The sequence below is a fragment of the Epinephelus moara genome, chromosome 8, assembly GCF_006386435.1.
Source record: "Epinephelus moara isolate mb chromosome 8, YSFRI_EMoa_1.0, whole genome shotgun sequence".
In the NCBI taxonomy this organism is placed as follows: domain Eukaryota; kingdom Metazoa; phylum Chordata; class Actinopteri; order Perciformes; family Serranidae; genus Epinephelus; species Epinephelus moara.
Window position 1 is genome coordinate 27,925,280 of NC_065513.1, and position 17,876 is coordinate 27,943,155.

The 17,876-nt window shown below is 41.1% G+C and overlaps 1 protein-coding gene across 1 annotated transcript in view; it reads left to right on the plus strand.

The window, feature by feature from the left end:
• Positions 1–17,876, plus strand: part of ipo11 (importin 11) — a 189,367-nt gene that overhangs the window by 37,576 nt on the left and 133,915 nt on the right. Inside the window, exons 8-14 of the mRNA XM_050050741.1 lie at positions 608–656; positions 7,026–7,096; positions 7,288–7,480; positions 9,135–9,287; positions 10,720–10,763; positions 14,254–14,344; positions 16,371–16,418. Of these exons, the coding sequence (XP_049906698.1) occupies positions 608–656; positions 7,026–7,096; positions 7,288–7,480; positions 9,135–9,287; positions 10,720–10,763; positions 14,254–14,344; positions 16,371–16,418 (649 nt within the window). The remainder of the gene's footprint in view (positions 1–607; positions 657–7,025; positions 7,097–7,287; positions 7,481–9,134; positions 9,288–10,719; positions 10,764–14,253; positions 14,345–16,370; positions 16,419–17,876) is intronic.

A 17,876-nucleotide genomic window follows, 5' to 3' on the forward strand; every position in this document is an offset into this window, starting at 1 on the left:
AGTTTTTCCTTTAATTGGGCTCACCTGGCCAACTAATTATGACAGGTGTCTGAGATTGATTTCAGTGATCCAAAGAACCCTGAGACACAATACCATCCATGAGTTTAATTGAAAAACAAAAAATTTAATCTTTATGACACTTAAATACAATTTGCATAATAATTTGGAACGTGGTGTATACGATTTTTCCCATCATCTCCCACCTGCTCCTTTGCGCTCTTCCTTCGCTAAACTCTGTTCGGAGCTCTACTTACAGGCTGGGCTGTGCTCGCTGGATGTGTGATTAATGGCACTGCTGTTGACCTCATGGCTGAACATTAACGCAGAGCTAAACCGATTGCATCTCCATCTATCATCTAATTTCCCATGCTAAGCTGCACCAGGCTACAGAAAATTGATTCTCTTTCATACAGTGTAGCTGGCACTTTTATTTATACTCCAGAGTACAGAGTGTGCCCAAGCACACATACACACATACTAAAGTTATTCCCTTGTTAATGTATCTGCTTCTGAGTAATACTGATGAAGCAATCACTCGTGATTCAACTGCAGAAATGTCAAAGAGATTAAACTTTATCTCACCCTCTCTTCATCTCTTCCTTTTCAGGGTTTCCTGAATGCAGTGTTTGAGAGGCTAAAACAGTTCTTGGAATGCTGTGAGTACTTGTCTCTTTCTCTGTCCTGAATCTCTGATCCAAGGCTTCTCCCTTCAGTAAACAAACTCTGTTAACGGTGCTTGATCTAATGCATGCACCTATTTAAAAGTCTAGGTCTCATGATGGCAATTTATAATGTAGGTGTCAAATGAAAAGTTCAGGTCGAGTCATCTTAAGGGGCTCAGATTTTAATCAGGAGTTTCACTTCTAAACCATTAGGAAACAGGAGATCTCTAAGTACAACTTATACTCTCTGTACTATTATTTAAATGTGTGAGTCTGACTCGAGGAATGAGGACCTTTGTTAAATCTTGAGGGAGCGGGTTGAAGACACCATGAAATGTGTCTTCCTGGAAAGTCTTTGATCGTGACCTCATTTTGCACTAGTAGATGTAACCATAAAATCTAGGCAATAAAACTGTCCAAAAGTGATTTAGTAATCTTACCCCTCTGTCCCTCCTAGCAGATGAAACATGTTCGTCTATCACACTAATGCTCCATTGATTTACATGTGAAAATGACTATTTACTGTGTTGTGCTAAAGCCCAACATTGTCCTTTAACAGGAAATGCTCCATATTAGCATGAACTCGAGTTTTGTGTTATTTTTCTGTTATTTTCTTTCTTATGTTTCTGTTAGTTTATACTCTGGTCCTGAAGGACTGATATTTAGTCTAAACTGTATATTTTTTTTTTTTTTTTTTTTTTTTTTTTAAACAGCTACTTCTGCTTTAGTGCGTAACTGAGATCAATTTAGTCAATTGAATTTCCTTCAATGCTCCCTCTCATTCACACGCTAGGTGTCTGGGTTGCCACTTCCTGTCTTATTAACTTCTGCTCTCTTCATTTGCACGCACACACACTTTCTCTCTGTCGTTATCTCACTCTTTCTTTAAACTAGTTCTTTAACTTTGTTTGCAATGTCAGTAAACATCACAAGAAATGTTCTCCCCTTGTCCTAAAATTGGTACTTGAGTCACCCAGCGTTCTCCTTAAAGCATAAATGAAGCGTTACACAAGTCTAGGTAGCTTCTATGTTTGTATATGGACAATTAGTGAAGTTCAGCACTATTAACTCTTAGTTCCCCTTTAAGGACTTGACACAATGGAGGCCTTGACAAATCAGCTACATGCTAAATATTTGCAAGTGAATATTTACAGGGTGCTGAGAAACGCAAACAGTCAATAGGTTTGCCATTATTGAAACCTTGTGACCTCCATTTCACGACGTCAGTTATGCACAAGGTGAGTGATTCATGCCTTTGCAGTGCTAAAAACAGAAAAATCAACCTTGTTTATTCACGTCCTGTGTGAGTTTTATCCGCTGTGAGGGTCCAAGGACAGAGGGATGTTGCATGCTGTAAAGCCCTCTGAAGCAAATTGTTATTTGTGATATTGGGCTTTGTTAATAAAATTGAATTGAACTGAATTGAAAGTACTCATGACAAAAAGTAGAGTTAAAAAACATATTAATGTGTGAATTATTTGTACTATAGCACCGCCCCCGATGTGTAAAGGCCTTTAGTTTCTGAACCATTAGAATTTAATGCACCATGAGCACAGACTTTTTTGGCATCTGGAACTCTGTAACGGCAACAAAATTTTGTCCCTAGTTCACCGGTTCTCAAACTATTGTATGTGTACCCCTGGTGGTACGGGAGTTCTCTTTAGCATATGCAGAGGAATCTCCAAAATAAATGTGTATCAAAAAATTAAATAAATTAATTTTAAAAACATGTAATACAATCAAAATACTCAAAAGAATTCAGAATGAAAATACTTAAACTTTGAGATCACTGAAATGCAAATTAAGATAAATTTTACCTTTGTTCCGATATCAGCCTGCTACATAGTCATGTTTGTAAAGCGCACATATGTCTATGATTAGTTACGAGCTAAACTGTAAAAGCATTAGAATAGGGAATGGGCACAGTGACGTCACCATGGACGTCGCCGCCATTTTGATGGCTACGGGCAGCAGTAAACAAACGCAGTAGTTGAGTCACAACGAGTGGAGAAAGCGAGGGAAAAGATGTTAAGATGCCAGAAAGGAAAGGGAATTTACCGGAATACATTAAACCACGAAGCCAGGGACCAGTATATGGAGAAAATGAACACTGTAAATGGTTTGGACCTAGCCTTGGACCAAAACGTCTTGAAAACGAACCCCGTTTTTCGTTTGGGGGTCCCGGTCTAGGCCGATTCACGTCTCCATAAACGTTCAAATCAAACATGTAATGTACTCACCTCATAGGCACAGATGTTAGGAAGGTGTACGGGGGTTGCCGTGTGTTTGTATATCCATTATTGTTCAATAAACATGCATTTTTATCTCGGATGTAAGCCTCTTACTACCAATGTGCAATACACCTCCCAACCGCTATAGTGGCGCAGTAGAAAGCCGGTGCACTCATTCATTGCAGGACGAAGAAGGGGTGAAGAAAATTTCAGACATCTGTATACACTAATCAACCACCTGAACCTGACCCGGCTTTAGTAGGACTTAGCACTGCTGCATGTGTGTGTTTGAGAGTGATAGAGAGGAAAGAGAAGGTGGACTATTGCACGCAATGTTTCTGTAAGATAATAATGACTTAGAATGCTGCAGGTCAGGCTGCATCCCAAGATGCAAAGCAAGAGCTTTGCTACAGTTGCCAGCTNATAGTGGCGCAGTAGAAAGCCGGTGCACTCATTCATTGCAGGACGAAGAAGGGGTGAAGAAAATTTCAGACGTCCGAGATGCTGCAGGTCAGGCTGCATCCCAAGATGCAAAGCAAGAGCTTTGCTACAGTTGCCAGCTGCAGATAACCATCTGCAATTCCTGGCACCTGTTCCTTTTCCTTGTCAGACAGCCAACTGAATTGCTTGAAGCGGGGGTCAGTGACTGTGCTAAGGTCACTGGCCTAATCTGTGTTTGACACTTCTCATCTCTTTTAAGTTTACGTGACCAGTCTACTGCTGAAAAAGAGAAACAGAACATCATTGGACGTTGATAACCATGGCAACGATTGAAGCTTCTAAGCATTTGGGGCAGCCCTAGATGACAGTGAACTGAGCGCAATTGCTTATGGCTACTTGAGAGGCGGCAGTGGAGTCTTCACAGCATCTGCTAGCAGCAAATGGTGCAAAACAGTAACGACTTGAGTTACTTTATTGAATAAACTTCTCATGAACCTGCCCTTTGCGTGAACTGTCTGTAGCTGAAAAGGGTAGGCCTATGCTGCTGTATTTCAGCATCAGCCATAATTGTGGTACCTGTAGAGTCTAATACTTTCTGAGGCTGTGCCCGGTGTGGAAAAGTTTGAGAACCACTGCTGTAGTAAAAATGCTTTAGTTCTTATAAAGGTTCTTTGTCCTTTGGTAAACTTCACGGGACGCAAACACATATTGAGTGACATGTTTTGTGTGGTAGTTACCCAGCTCAGTGACAGCTAGCTGATTTAGCTGACTTCCAGCGCCTAATTTCACTATCAACAGCCATTTCTTCTTTTCCATGAAAGTTTGTCATGACAACACCCAGCAAGTGAGAGATAAATCTCAGACACAACTCAACGAGCTGCCATAGCAGCAGATGTTCGCAAAAATATCATTTGAGATATCAGCCATAGCTATCACTTCTAATATTTACTCCGCTGATGGCAGTGGAGACAGGGTCAGGGTCCTGTTGGTATTTGGGCCTGGCAGATAGGGGAAACGGCAAGGCAGCTCACAGCCGGGCCGGGGAGAAATATCAGCTCTGCACAGACTGATAAGGTCAGCTATATAAACTGGTGTTTTTGGGGCAGTCTTTGTGGTCCGTTCAGATGTCTGGCTCTCCCTGTTAGATGTTTGTCCTCCAACTGAGGTCACCTATCCATTTCTGTCAGTCACCACACTGTTGAAAACTTTTTTTCAACATTAAATATCTTTCAGATAAAGAAAAAGAAGACAGAAAATAAAGAGAGCACTGAGACTAATGGCTATTCAGTGTTCCTGTTTCTTTCTATAGATTTTATTAGCCCGTTTCCTCGGTTCAGATGTATGACCTCAGGGACTTTGATGACTTTACACAACATCTGCTTACATTTGCTGGCTGTCGTACACCTGCAAACAAGGAAACAATGGCATGTACGCAAAGTCGATAAAATGCAATGGTGTTTTCATTTCCATAATCCTGATCGTAAATCTGGAAGAAGCGAGACAAGCAAATCTTGGAGCCACTTAACCTTTTTAATCAATGTAATGTCATTTTGAATTAGTAGTTGCTAATACAATGAACGTGTGTATGAGGGGAGAGGAAACTATGACCCTGGCTGTTCACAGATGATTGGAGAAATGCCAGAGACCGTTATGGTCGCTGCAGATTTCATCAATGAGGTTGACAAGGAAGTAAACTACATGGGACATCTTTATTGGCTCTAGCATCATGAGTGGTTTTATAGAGTCAGAATTTACATCAGTGGGACTGAGTCATTCATGGTCATTTTTGAGTTCTTTTATTACCGTACCTTATTATATTCACCAACGTAATGGGCCCATGGGACTCTCACAAGGCAGCAAGGTGAAGTGGACATTTGACCTTAAAGAACAAGGAAAAGTTTCATGTTGTAAATCAGGATACATTAATCTCTGCACATTTCCAGAGCATCTCTTTCTTTCTCTTACTGTCCTTCTTGTAATCTTACTCCTGCTCAGATAATTTCTCATCTAATGTTCCAGAGCTTACTGAAACGGTTTCCTCTGAATTGATTGTGATTCATAAAATCTCCTTATCAACAAATGACACCGTAGTTTCCTATGTGGGTTTCATGCAGTGCACCTTTTTTTTGAAGGCGTACGCTAAAGGAAAAGTACAGAATTTCAGCACATAGTGCTGTTGTTCTGCCAGTATGTCAGTGTTAAAATCTATTAACACACAAATCCTCAGATATTTGACAAACCAGTGCTATGAGTAAGCAGATTTCCCAAAATGACATACAGTTTCTTTAATTAAAATACTTTGGAGCCAAAAGCTTTCATGCAAATGTTGCTCATTCTGATTATCTATGGTCAGAACGAGCGTTCTAGTCAGGATCCACTTCCAAGTCCAAGAGATAACTCTGATTACTTCCACTGACATCATGGATATTGCTACGGACAAGTCAGGTCCAGAGGTTAAGTGCTAATTATCTTAAAGGGTGAGAGAAAAAAATTAAACGGATGGACTGATTTCCAATATTGGAGGAAATAGAGGGGAGGTGGGTTAGCTTAATGCGTTAGGACGCTCACGGGCAGGCTAGCAGTTAGTGGGTCCCTCAGACAAGGCCTTGTCATAGAAAGAGTCAGGATTCACTTTTAAGTTCAAGAGATTACTTTGATTACTTCCGCTGACATCATGGATATTGTTTAGGACAAGTCAGGTTTAGAGGTTAAGTGCTAATTATCTTAAAGGGTGAGAAAGATTAGAGAAAATAGAAGGGGGGCGTCGGTGGCTTAGTGGTAGAGCAGGGGCCCCATGTACAAGGCTGTTGCCGCAGCGGCCCGGGTTCGACTCCAGCCTGTGGCCCTTTGCTGCATGTCTCTCCCTCTCTCTCTCCCCCTTTCACACTTCACTGTCCTATCAATTAAAGGCAAAAAATGCCCATAAAAATATCTTAAAAAAAAAAAAAAAGAAAAAAAAAAAAAGAAAATAGAAGGGAGATGGGTTACCTTAATGTGTTAGCACACCCTTGGACAGGCTAGCAGTTGGGGGTCTCTCATTCTCTGAACCCATCGGCTGTATTCGGCATCTGACTTCCAGCAGACGGCGATACAGCCTCTGGGGGCAGACCCCCAATTTTTTGGCGTTCCGGTTTGATTTAGGCGGAGGAGGCAAATTTCCATTTCCGACTTCCGTTTATATATAAGTAAATATGCTGAACCGTTGCGATGGATTCAGAGTTTGCAGTGACGCCACTTATGCTCTGCCTCGTTAGTTCACCGCACGGACCGTTTAACCTGGCAACAACTGCAGCCGGCTCAAACGTGATTGGTCAATATCACGCGGACTACAAACAGCCTACAACCGGAAACCAGGGCTCTTCCGCTCTTCTTCCGGAGGCAAGATCTCCGGGGTTTGCCTACGGTCTGTATATAGAGACTAGGGGTCTCTCCGAAAAGGCCTAGTCAAAACTGGTCTCTGCTCTTGTGAGTGGCGAGTTTGGTCTTGATATTTCAGTTCAGTGTGTAGGTTGTTGGTGGATGGATCCCCCAAAAATACCACCAAGCTCTTCATAGGCTGGAAAGGTTACTTGAATTCACGTTAAAATAATTATTGGCCATCTTTATATTGCCAAAATGTCTGTGAATGCTCTGTGTTAAGTATACTTTTGCTGTTTCAGTTACAATACTGTGTGGTTGCTTTGTGTTTCAGGTCGGCAAGTCGGTCCAGACAGCACATGCAGAGAAAAGCTGGAGAAGACGATCATACTATACACTAAAGTTGTGAGTTGACTTGCATATTAATATAAAACTAAGAAATGACAAATGTCTTTTTCTTCATTAATGAATACATTGTATGTCTGCATCGAGGACGTTGCAGACCAGTTATAGCATCTAACTATTTTTTTCTTACTCCATTCCTTTCCCCTGTGTTTTGTCCCCTTCTGTACTTTTCTTTCCTTCCTTCTGTGTAGTTGTTAGATTTCCTGGAGTACCATCCATGTGCATTCATACCTCTAATCCAGCGTTCCCTGGAGTTTGCAGTCAGCTATCTGTTCACAGCTGCAGGGGAGGGAGTGACCTTTGAGCGCTTCATTGTTCAATGCATGAACCTCATCAAGATGATTGTAAAGAACGATGCCTACAAACCTTCCAAGAACATTGAAGGTAGGATATAAGGACTTTGGGAAGGGTAGAGAATGAGATGAATGAAGTGATTGCAGACATGGTTAAAGAGAAAAAAGAAATGAAAACCAGACATATCTGAATTTTAGGTCTGTGATTCAAAGGCCAACAGAAAATGCCACTAGCTCTTCAAAGCTCATCACTGACAGTGTTTTTAAAAGCACAACGCTGTAATACCATCTGCGTCACCGTACCTCACCACGGCTCATGTTTATTTCAAGCTGACAGAGGCCTCAAGTGCTTCATTAGCCGTAGAGCACAGCACTATGTCTTTGTTCTGCCAGCTAGTTTGGTCTTTGGTGTGCCTTATTGAAGATCTTCCTTCTGAGCAATCGTTAGTTGACAGACTACAGAGCCATGGATTTAGTGGTTTTTGTGTTAATGCTTTGGTTTCATCTGCATGTTTGAGTATTTGAGTGTGTTGTCGTCAACAGAGTTAAGTTCGATTTCAGGTTTGCTTTCTATTCCCAATTTCCAAACAAAAAACCAAAGTATTTTGAGTAGTGAGGCTACATAGCTAAAGGGAACGTTGAGCCTTGAATGATCCAGCTAGGCTCAGAACAGCTGTCTAACTTATTTATTAGGGCCATGCTGTCAGTCAGATGGACAGACAGGAAGACCCATGTGTGTCTGAGAGTATTAGAGCACGGACCTTAGTACTGTGTGAGACTAGTGACATGGAGGTCAGGGGCCACAGGTAAAGTGGAAGTTTTAAAGTTTAATGAATAAAGAAAATAAAGAAATCTGTCAAGTTGGGTAACGGTTTGCCACTGGAAGTAAGGTTAAATTTTCATGTTTGCTTATATCAAAGTATGTCTTGTCATTTAAAGTTTTGGAAAAGTCATGGAATTTTGTTGTTTGTAATGAGGTTGATTGTTACAGTAATATTTCGGGAATACCTTCCTCGTAATGTAACGTAAGGGCAAATTTATTTTCTGTAAGTTAGCTGTTGACATAACGTGGCTCCAAAATGCGTCAACATAGCGCCGCATGATAAATCGTTACAGCATCGACATTGCGATGATCAGTAGTCGCATCAAGGAGCGTACAATGTCAAGTAAGGCAAATTCACTCTAACAAGTTATCTGATGCTTAATACAAACAAAACACTTGCACAGTTCTCATTTTCCAGGACTTACACCAGCCAAGCCTTCAGCTTTTAGATGTTAGGTGTATATGTGACATAGTGTGGTGGCATTTGTTATGGGAAGCAAGACTCTCCTGCATGTTTGTTTAGAAAAGTGCTTTTCTGAAATGAAAATTTTATTATGGGTCCTTGAAAAGTTATGGAAAAGTTTTGAAATTTTGTCCATGAAAATGTGTGGTAACCCTTTGATTACTTGAACTGCTCCTTTTACCATTTTGTGCACCGTTTCAAGCCAAGGCTTTATCCTGAAATTAAGCCATTTGAGTATGCAGCCTACGTTTGATTTGGTATTGATTAAACTGCATTTAATATTGTCACTGTAAATTAGATTTTAACCTCTGATGTATAGGGAAGTATAAACAGAAGATAGTGCTAATATGACTGTGTATTGTTTGACAGAATAATGGATAGCTAAATACCTTTCTTTTCTTCCTTCTTTCTTCTCTCTCTGTTACTCTCCTTCCTCTCCTTCCCTCCTCCCGCCCTCAGACAGTAAACCAGAGAGTCTGGAGGCTCACAAGATCAAGACAGCATTCTTCACACACCCCACGCTGACAGAGATTGGACGCCGGCTCGTCTCACACTACTTCCTTCTCACAGAGGAAGAGCTGGCAATGTGGGAAGAGGACCCTGAGAGCTTTGGTAATAGCACTTCCCCAGACACACAGGCTGAATCCAAATGCACAGACTTATCTGGAGCTGCAGACTGGCAGAGTTAACAGGCATGTTCAGTCCAGAATGACGAGGGTTACTTAGTTCGGCAGTTACTGAAGTCAGCAATGTCGCCTTGGATGCAGACTTCACCAGAATTTATTGTGTTGTGGTGATGTCATATTCATGCATTAAGGTTAGGTGCTGGAGACATGGATAGTAGCTCTAATAGTGATTACTTAAATAGTGTTTTGTCTGTGATAATCTGCACAGTCAAACAAAAGGTTTTCGTGCAACTTTCACCCACTACCATTAACGGCATTACTGTGGTGCGATGTAAAGCAACGGATCATTTTATTATGCAGATCAAGAATTATAAACTACTGGGCAGAAGGTGGGTTTTTACTAAAGCAGCAATACTTAACATGCTACTGGTCTGGCACCAGCCTACATCACAGACCTCCTAACCCCCTATTCTACGCCCAGGTCCCTCAGGTCAGCTGACCAGGGGCTCCTGGCTGTCCCATGCTCCAGGGCTGATCGTGCCTTTGCTGTGTCTGCCCCCAAACTGTAGAACAGTATCCCACCAACCAATCAGATCCGCCCCCACCATTGACTCTTAAAAGTCCAAGCTCAAAACCTACTTCTGTTCATAAGCGTTTGCCCTGATGTGGCTTGCCCTGATGCGTGCCTTTGTGCACTTTGGTTAACGTGAGGTGTATTTAAATGTTCCTTATAGATAAATTTGAGTTGAGTCAACTCAACTCAAATTTATCTATAAGGAACATTAAGTTAAGCTTAAGTTTTTATTAAATGCTCTGTGAAATAGATGCCAGGGTAGAGATGATTGTTGCTAGTTGCTTTGGCAGAGATTGAGATGTATGTAACAGATTTTATTTTCATTGAAAACCCACGGTCCTCACAGACCTGATGTAGTGACACTGACCACTCAGACACAAAACTCTCCATCCTTATCTTATGTTCTGGATTTTATCATTTGGTCTGTCTCACATTGTGCTGTCTTTTATATTGTAATTTATTTTGACTTGATTAATTCATTCATTTATATTATTCATGTATGCGTTTTTGTGTGTGTGTGCAGCACTTTAAATGCTGTATGAATAAAGCTTTACATACTCACTGACTTTACAAAGCTGAGAACATAAGGGCATAATGCTGTAGCTCAGTGTGGTGACATTTGGATTCAGTACTGTAGTCAGAAAGACACAAGTGTGTAAAAAAATGTTTGCACTTTTGCCCTGACAAGAGCTCTGACAGATGTATAATCCCCAGACCAGTGTTTCCTAATAGATAAACATTTGTCAGCCCAGAATATAGTTTACGCTTGTAGCAGTGTTAACTTTGACAGTAGTCCTCCACAGACAACCACTCCTCTGATCTCTTCTTTTCTCTTCTCTCCTAGCTGTTGAAGAAACAGGTGGTGACTCTTGGAAATACAGTCTGCGGGTAAGTGAAGACACACACACACACTAAGAAATGATATTGATTACCTGAGAAGGGGGAAGCAGAAGCTCAGACAGAGAGTGGTCCTCCGTGATTTCAAGTACTTTTGTGTTTGTAAGTGCACAGTGATGGTGGTTGTACACACAGTCCTCAACCATGGCAGCAACTCTCTGGTGCGCCTCGCTCGACAGCACAAACAGTAAGAAGAGGAATGCTGTTAAAAAGAAACTTAAGATGTTCAGTGCTTCAACAAAAATCTCTAATATGCTGAGATAAAAGTTTACGTTTAGTGAGACAAAAACAGAACTTGATGCTTAAGTTCACTCTTTTTTTGATAGAAAGAACCATAACTGCAGAAGATTTCAGTTTTTTTTCACAAATATGCTTTAGTGTGTGCCGTATTTTAAAAAATACAGTATTTTATGTGGTGGCAGCTGTATACATTGTAGCATCATTAAACCGTTAGTGGTCTCCAGGGCTTTCGATCTCGTCTCTGTAGCTGCAGTTTGTCTTTAGCTGTTTTTCTGTGTCATGACATAATCTCTTATTTAATATCATATTTTTTTATCTACCCCTCATTTCTCTTTGCCTCTCTTTCAGTGTTGAGCCCCATGTACTTACTTTCATCACTTCAGATGACAACTTTCTGTTCTGCTGTTTTTGAAGCAGAGTCAAACATTGATTGATTGAACCTCAAGGTCTTGTTGTAAAAGTTCTTTTTCATTTGAGCACAGTGCAGCAGAAAAAAAGTGGCATCACATGAGAGCTTATTAGGAAGCTAATTACCTCACACTTCAGAATTCTCAGTAGAAAACACTGAGCAGTGTTTCTCAATTTTTATTGCATCACTGTTCCTTTTTGTTCGGTAAGTGTTTTTGTTAAAATACTTAAAAAACTGATGAACACTTTAAAAGCTATAAACACCAGCTGGCCTAATAAAAGGGATTTAACTATAAATTGAAGAGAGGCCCAAGAGTTTTACAGCATTTCTCCTAGTGTGAAAGTTTTGGCCTGGTGGATGGGCCGGCCGTTACCACCTACCTCCACACCAAATTTCATTCTCAAAATGAACACTTGAGAGCCTTTTCAAAATGGACATGAACCACTTCTCCCATTGGCATAAATTAGATTGACTGCACAGTGCTTATTCAAAAAGAGGACATGTCACTTTTAAAGCTGGTTCCCGTGTTACTCCAATTATTTCCTTCTTACAAAACAGTGGTGAAAAACACCAGGAGCACATGCCAGAAGTTGAGTTTCCATTAACAATGAGAACAGTGACTGCAAGACTGCATCACCAATCTGTTTTAAAGGCCCAGTGTTTAGGACATAGGGGCATCTATTGGCAGAAATACTACATAATATCCATAACTACGTTTTCATTGAAGTATAGTCACCTGAAACTAGGAATCACTGTGTTTTCGTTAACTTTGTTAACCATGTTTTTTCTACAGTAGTCCAGACAAACCAGACACTGGCTCTAGATAGGGCCATTCATGTTTTCCGAATTTTTCATGCCACCGTAGCTCTCTTACAGGCTAGGCAAATGAATGAAGTTTCAGTTTGTTGCTATCTGCATCCTAACCGCTAGATGCCACTAAATCCTACAGCCTAGACCTTTTAATGGAATATGCTCTGGTGTAGCCCTTATAAAAACACAAAAACACAGTACCCGTTAGCACTTTAGTGTCGTTCACTACCAAGCCTGTTTGTAACCAGCAGCCTATCTTAAGCGTTATCTTCACTTCACCTGTTCAACTGACTCTAGCAGTTTAGATAACAGACACTCGACTGTCCTGTTGTTATTACAGACGTGAACTAACAACAGACACTTGCCTCATTCATGGACTCGTGGTGGTACACCGCTGCAGTTTCAGTGACTAGACCATCATCAGGGACCTTTATCACAAAGGAGTAAAGATTTAAAACTGCCTAGTGACAATCTTAAACACACCCCAAAAAAGTCAAAGTTTTTGGGGTGTGTCACTAGGCAGTTTTTAATCTTTACTCCTTTATTCCTTTATCTCTATGTATTATATTGTTGATTGTTACACAGATTGATGTTTGGTATTTACACCTTTCCACTGCACGTGGGTAATGTGGCTGATTGCAAACTCACAGCCACTCCTACTTAAAATGGCTTCTCTTTGTTACAAAACTATTTGCCTGATAAAGGTCTAGTCACTGAAACGTTGCAGCATTAAAATCATTATGTTTGCAAGTCAGACAGTGTGCAGGAGTTTTTTCTACAAGTTGTGCTCTGCTTGTCCCTCACCTATGCACCTTTTGGGAAACAGATGTGTTAAGTATTCCTTTGTTAGGACACCACTGCAGTTAACAGTGTGTGGTGCGCTTCTGCAGAATGAATATAGGGGAAACACTGTAATGGTTGTTTGGCATTTTTTGGCCAGCCGTAGGTTCCCATTGGCCTGGCAGCCCCCCAGGCCTGTACAATTACAGGAGGAACATTATAGCACTTTGTTTAAGTCAATGTTTATTTCTCAGATACTAAAAAAATTAGTTAACAATATCTTTGAATTAATTTACAGTGTAAAATACTCACAGTCCCTGAAAGTAGAAGTTTGCAAAGATCCATGTCAGCGTCTCTGCAAATCTGTGCAAAGAACTATGGGCTGCAGAAACACATTTTAGCTTAGATTTTGTTCTAACCTAGCATCTGAATACAAATATGTTCCTGTCTGTGTAGTATAACTCTTGACACAGGAACCTGTAACTTTTCCCATACAGTGTTCATCATCTTTTGACCTTCGTATTAACACGTGGTGCTCAGCATGATTCATGGATCAAATGTCACGATCCATCTATTCCTCCCATGGTTGCCAATCCCAATGGCTGATTATATAGATGACCTCTCCCTATCAATATTACCAGCTGCCTATATTTTCCCAACAGAACAAGGGTTTGTGTTGGTCTTAATCCTGTAAGCTGGATTGGCTTTTCGGAAGTGTCACCTGACCGATTGCCACCAGGTTGGAAAGGTCATACCCCTGCCACATCCTGTGAGATGACTCAAACAGCATGCATTCATGCACTGGCCCATGTTGTCAAATCCCTTACACCTTTATTTATTTAATATTGATTTTTTTGCGACGTCTAAACCTAATAAACTACTGAAGGTGGGTGCACATTTCTCGAACACACACACACACACACACACACACACACACAAACACACACAAATCCCCAGACAGTTTCACATTGACTTTTTACTGAACCAGGAGCTCAATGCATCGCTTGCCATTGTTTGTGTGTGTTTGTGCACAAGCCTCTTTGTGTAAAATGTTCTCTGTGTATATAGAGGAATGCACTGACATCACTTGCCCAACCCAAACTAAAGCAGGCTGCTAAGAATGGGGAGAGCTGGGAGAACAACAAAATGAACGGTTATGATGGCTTCTGCATATAGTGTACCATCTATTCTGCCAATTAACTGTCTTCCTCTTTGTTCCCTCTGCTCTCTTTCTCTGTATAGCCTTGCACAGAAGTATTGTTCCTGGATATCTTCCACAACTACAACCAGACACTTATACCGGTGCTGCTGGATATGGTGCAGAATCTCCAGGGTCGGTTAAATGTCAAATCAAAAATATTTTTGCATGCCAAAAGCAAAGTCTGCTCTCTTTTCAGCAATCATTTAACATCCTTTCACTGCAAGGAAACATGAACTTATCACCATTTTTTTCAGGTACAGCGCTGCATTAAATTCACCCTAATGTTATCACCAAGACCCCTTCTTTCAGTGTATTTGATCTCAGTTTAGGACTTTATTAATTTGCCTGTTTTAGTCATGCTAGGTGTGTAAAGGTTCTGAAACGGAGCCCCACACAGCAACACAAATGTCCACACTTCCCATGTTGCATTCTCATCTTCCCTGTCTGGATTTCTCCCCACCCCCCAGTCCGCTGCCATCTCTACAGGTGCAGCCTGTTGACCTGTATAACATTAAGAGACAGAGCTGTCAGGATTTTCTATAGATTGATTTGTTATCGGTGGCCCACCACGACATCAGCATTAACCGCCACATATTGTTTTTTTTTTTTTTTTTTTAATTTTTTTTTAATTTACTATTTAATATGGGTAAAAACTTATTTCAATGCAGAGCTGCGGGCAGCGCATTGATTTGCTCAGCCCCTCCTTGTAGTGTCACGATACTGGAATTTCTAATTTAGATGCAATACCTTGACAAATATTGATATTCGATGCCACTTTTAATACCACAGGAAAAAATTGACATTGAGGGAATACAAGTTAAAAGGTTTATGAAAGATGAAGGTTATAATAAGACAAAGAAAACGTTTTTTCTTGGTTAGTTGCAGAGAACAACAGAATAACTCTGGTAAACATTAACAATAAGGGAGAGTAAGCACAGTGTATTTAAACGGTTTCAAAGACTTAAATAATTTAAGTAGTGATAAATTGATATTTTTGACAACACTTGCCCCTCTTTGCCCCACTCTCTTTCACAAACACATTGGCAACAGACCTGTCTACATCTATTATTTTTTCCAACCTACTTCAGATGAAACTGGCTGCGTTCCCAATGGGAACTGCACTCAGGCGGGTCCCGCTAAATATGACAGCTACAGTAGCTTGGAAAATTGCAATATGGGGCACTGAATTTGATGAATATACCTTTTATCAGGCGACACCCGGGCACATTCAAGTTGGTTGTGTGGTGGTCAGCAATGTATAGACTGGTCCTCTTTGAGTTAATTTTATAAAAAGTTAATCTACCTTAGTGCTCTTTAATGCTCCTGTAGTTGGTTATTAAAACCCAGTAAAATGTTACCCCTTTCCCCAGATTGTGTCTTTTTGCCTTTGCGTTTGAAGGTACTACACAAATTAAATTGCCTTGCCTTGCACTGCACATACAGACTGCCTCCCTGTAACACAAAATGGACCTCAGATGTCAGACCCCATTTCCCATCATGAAATGTTGCCTTGCCTCAGAGTAAGTGATACATATTTCATATATCAGAAGGCAGCAAAGCGTGTGGGTTTGTCCATGTTGCTCTTAGCATTCACAGTATGTGTAACATGCAATCTATAAGCTTGACAGCACCTTCAAGTTCCCTAGGGACAACCTCCACCATTACAACCACTCAGAGCCCTCTAGATGGTCACACACACACACACACACACACACGCACACGCACACATACACCACTCAGCCACTGGTCCCCTGGTGGCACTGGCGTGTAGCTCTTGCTCTGTTGCTGAATTAGCAGCGCCATTGCTCAAACGGCCAGATTACAGGGTCCGCTTCTGGCCTGTCTCCCAAGCTGCTTTCGTCTTCATGTGACAGAGTGGAAATGGGTTCTGCTGGAGCAAGGAAGACGCCAGATTGTTGTAATTCTATGGTTGAAGGGAGGTGGCTATTGATTTTGAGAACTGAGTACACAACAAGAACTAATAGAGAGGGAGGAAACAGACAAGTTAAATGATTGAGGCAAGACTGATATCGTTGATTCGAGGTCTCTTCAGGTTGCAACTGTGTTATGATGTGGTAACTGGGTCCAATAAATCAGATGAGAAATATTTTGACTGTATGACCAATAAAATAATCCAGAGTGTTTTTTGTCTTTGCAGGTCCAACCAATGTGGAAGACTCCGTTCAGCTGCTAATGAAGGATGCAGGTACGTCAAAGGCTTTAACTTCTCTTGCTGGTTTAATAACTGCTATCATCTGTTATGCAAGGTGTGTTAAATGAGTGATTTGGACTTATAAGAGTCTGATTTTGCCTAAATTACAATTTTATCTGCAACACAAAATATGAAGGATGTTAAATTTGCTTTATTAAAATTCTCCAACCACAATCTCAAACAGATGGTAAAGGGAGAGCTGGGTAAATTGAGATTTTAATAAAGCTACAGTCATTTTAGGTGAAGACATAAAGTCTGAATAACCACATGAAAAGGATAATTGTACCTATAGACTCCCATTTTAGTAGCTTTTTATGTGAATCCATTCTTACTGTACACGAACACCTTGTTTCCCCCTTCTTCCTTCTTTCTTCTTTCCTTTCTTTTTCCCCCTCTCTACCTCCTTTTAGTATTTATAACACTGTGGCAGGTCAGGGCTGCCTCTCTGGTGGTTTTAAGGCATACACAACTAAATTACAGACAGTTGGGATTGCCTGCTATTAGGGCCTCTGTTAAAGCTGGGTGCCTGCAGAGATCTCAGCAGTCGGCTGAAAGTGTTGATAAAACAGCAGACATCACTGGATGATGAAGCTGTGCTGTGGCAGCAGCAGTGACATGTAATTGTGGCTCTGAGAGCAAAAGCTGGCTGAAGAGCCAGCACTTCATAACAGCAGGTGCAATCTGAAATTAGTCAATAATTATGAAAGTGCTAATATCATTATAGATTAGAGCCCTATTCCCAAGACTAGTATTACCCGCGGGACCTCTTATAATTAGTGATGCACCGAATATGCAAAAAAACACACATTCGGTGGAATAAGTGAAAAGCAAGGCTGAATAATAGCGCCGTGTTTTGATAACGTAATCAAACAGCATGCGGTGACGGATGGAGTAAAATGTCGGCAGTGTGGCGATATTTTACTCCGTCCGTCACCGCACTCGCATTTGCGGCTAAAAATAGTTTTGCACGAGCAAAATAAATTATTCAGCACGCTGTGTGAGTACAGATTTCAACCAGCAGCAGAAACGAAAGGCGAATCCCGCCGGTTGTGGGTTGAACGGGTGTCACCTGTCAAATACGGCAGCCGTAGTGCTCCGCGACGCAAGATAAGGCTTACCGGCGACGGAGAAGTCCGGCTCCAATAATGTCCTCTTCTTGGCGTCATGACTGCCCAAAAGTACCTGGACAGCCGAGCCGTGGCGGCACACAGGTATGTGACGTGTCAGAGGAGAAACGAGCCGTTCACATTTCTCTCTTTGTGGCAGGTAACGGTCCACAAATCTCACCGCACGTTAGGGACTGTTCTGTACTTATGAAGGGACTGTTCTTTACTTGTCAGGGGAGGAGGGTGGCTGGTTGATTTTTATTTCATTAATTTATTTTTATTTTGATCCCCCCTATGTTAATCACTCATTGATGCTGTTTTTGAAGAATGAATAAGTCAATAAGTA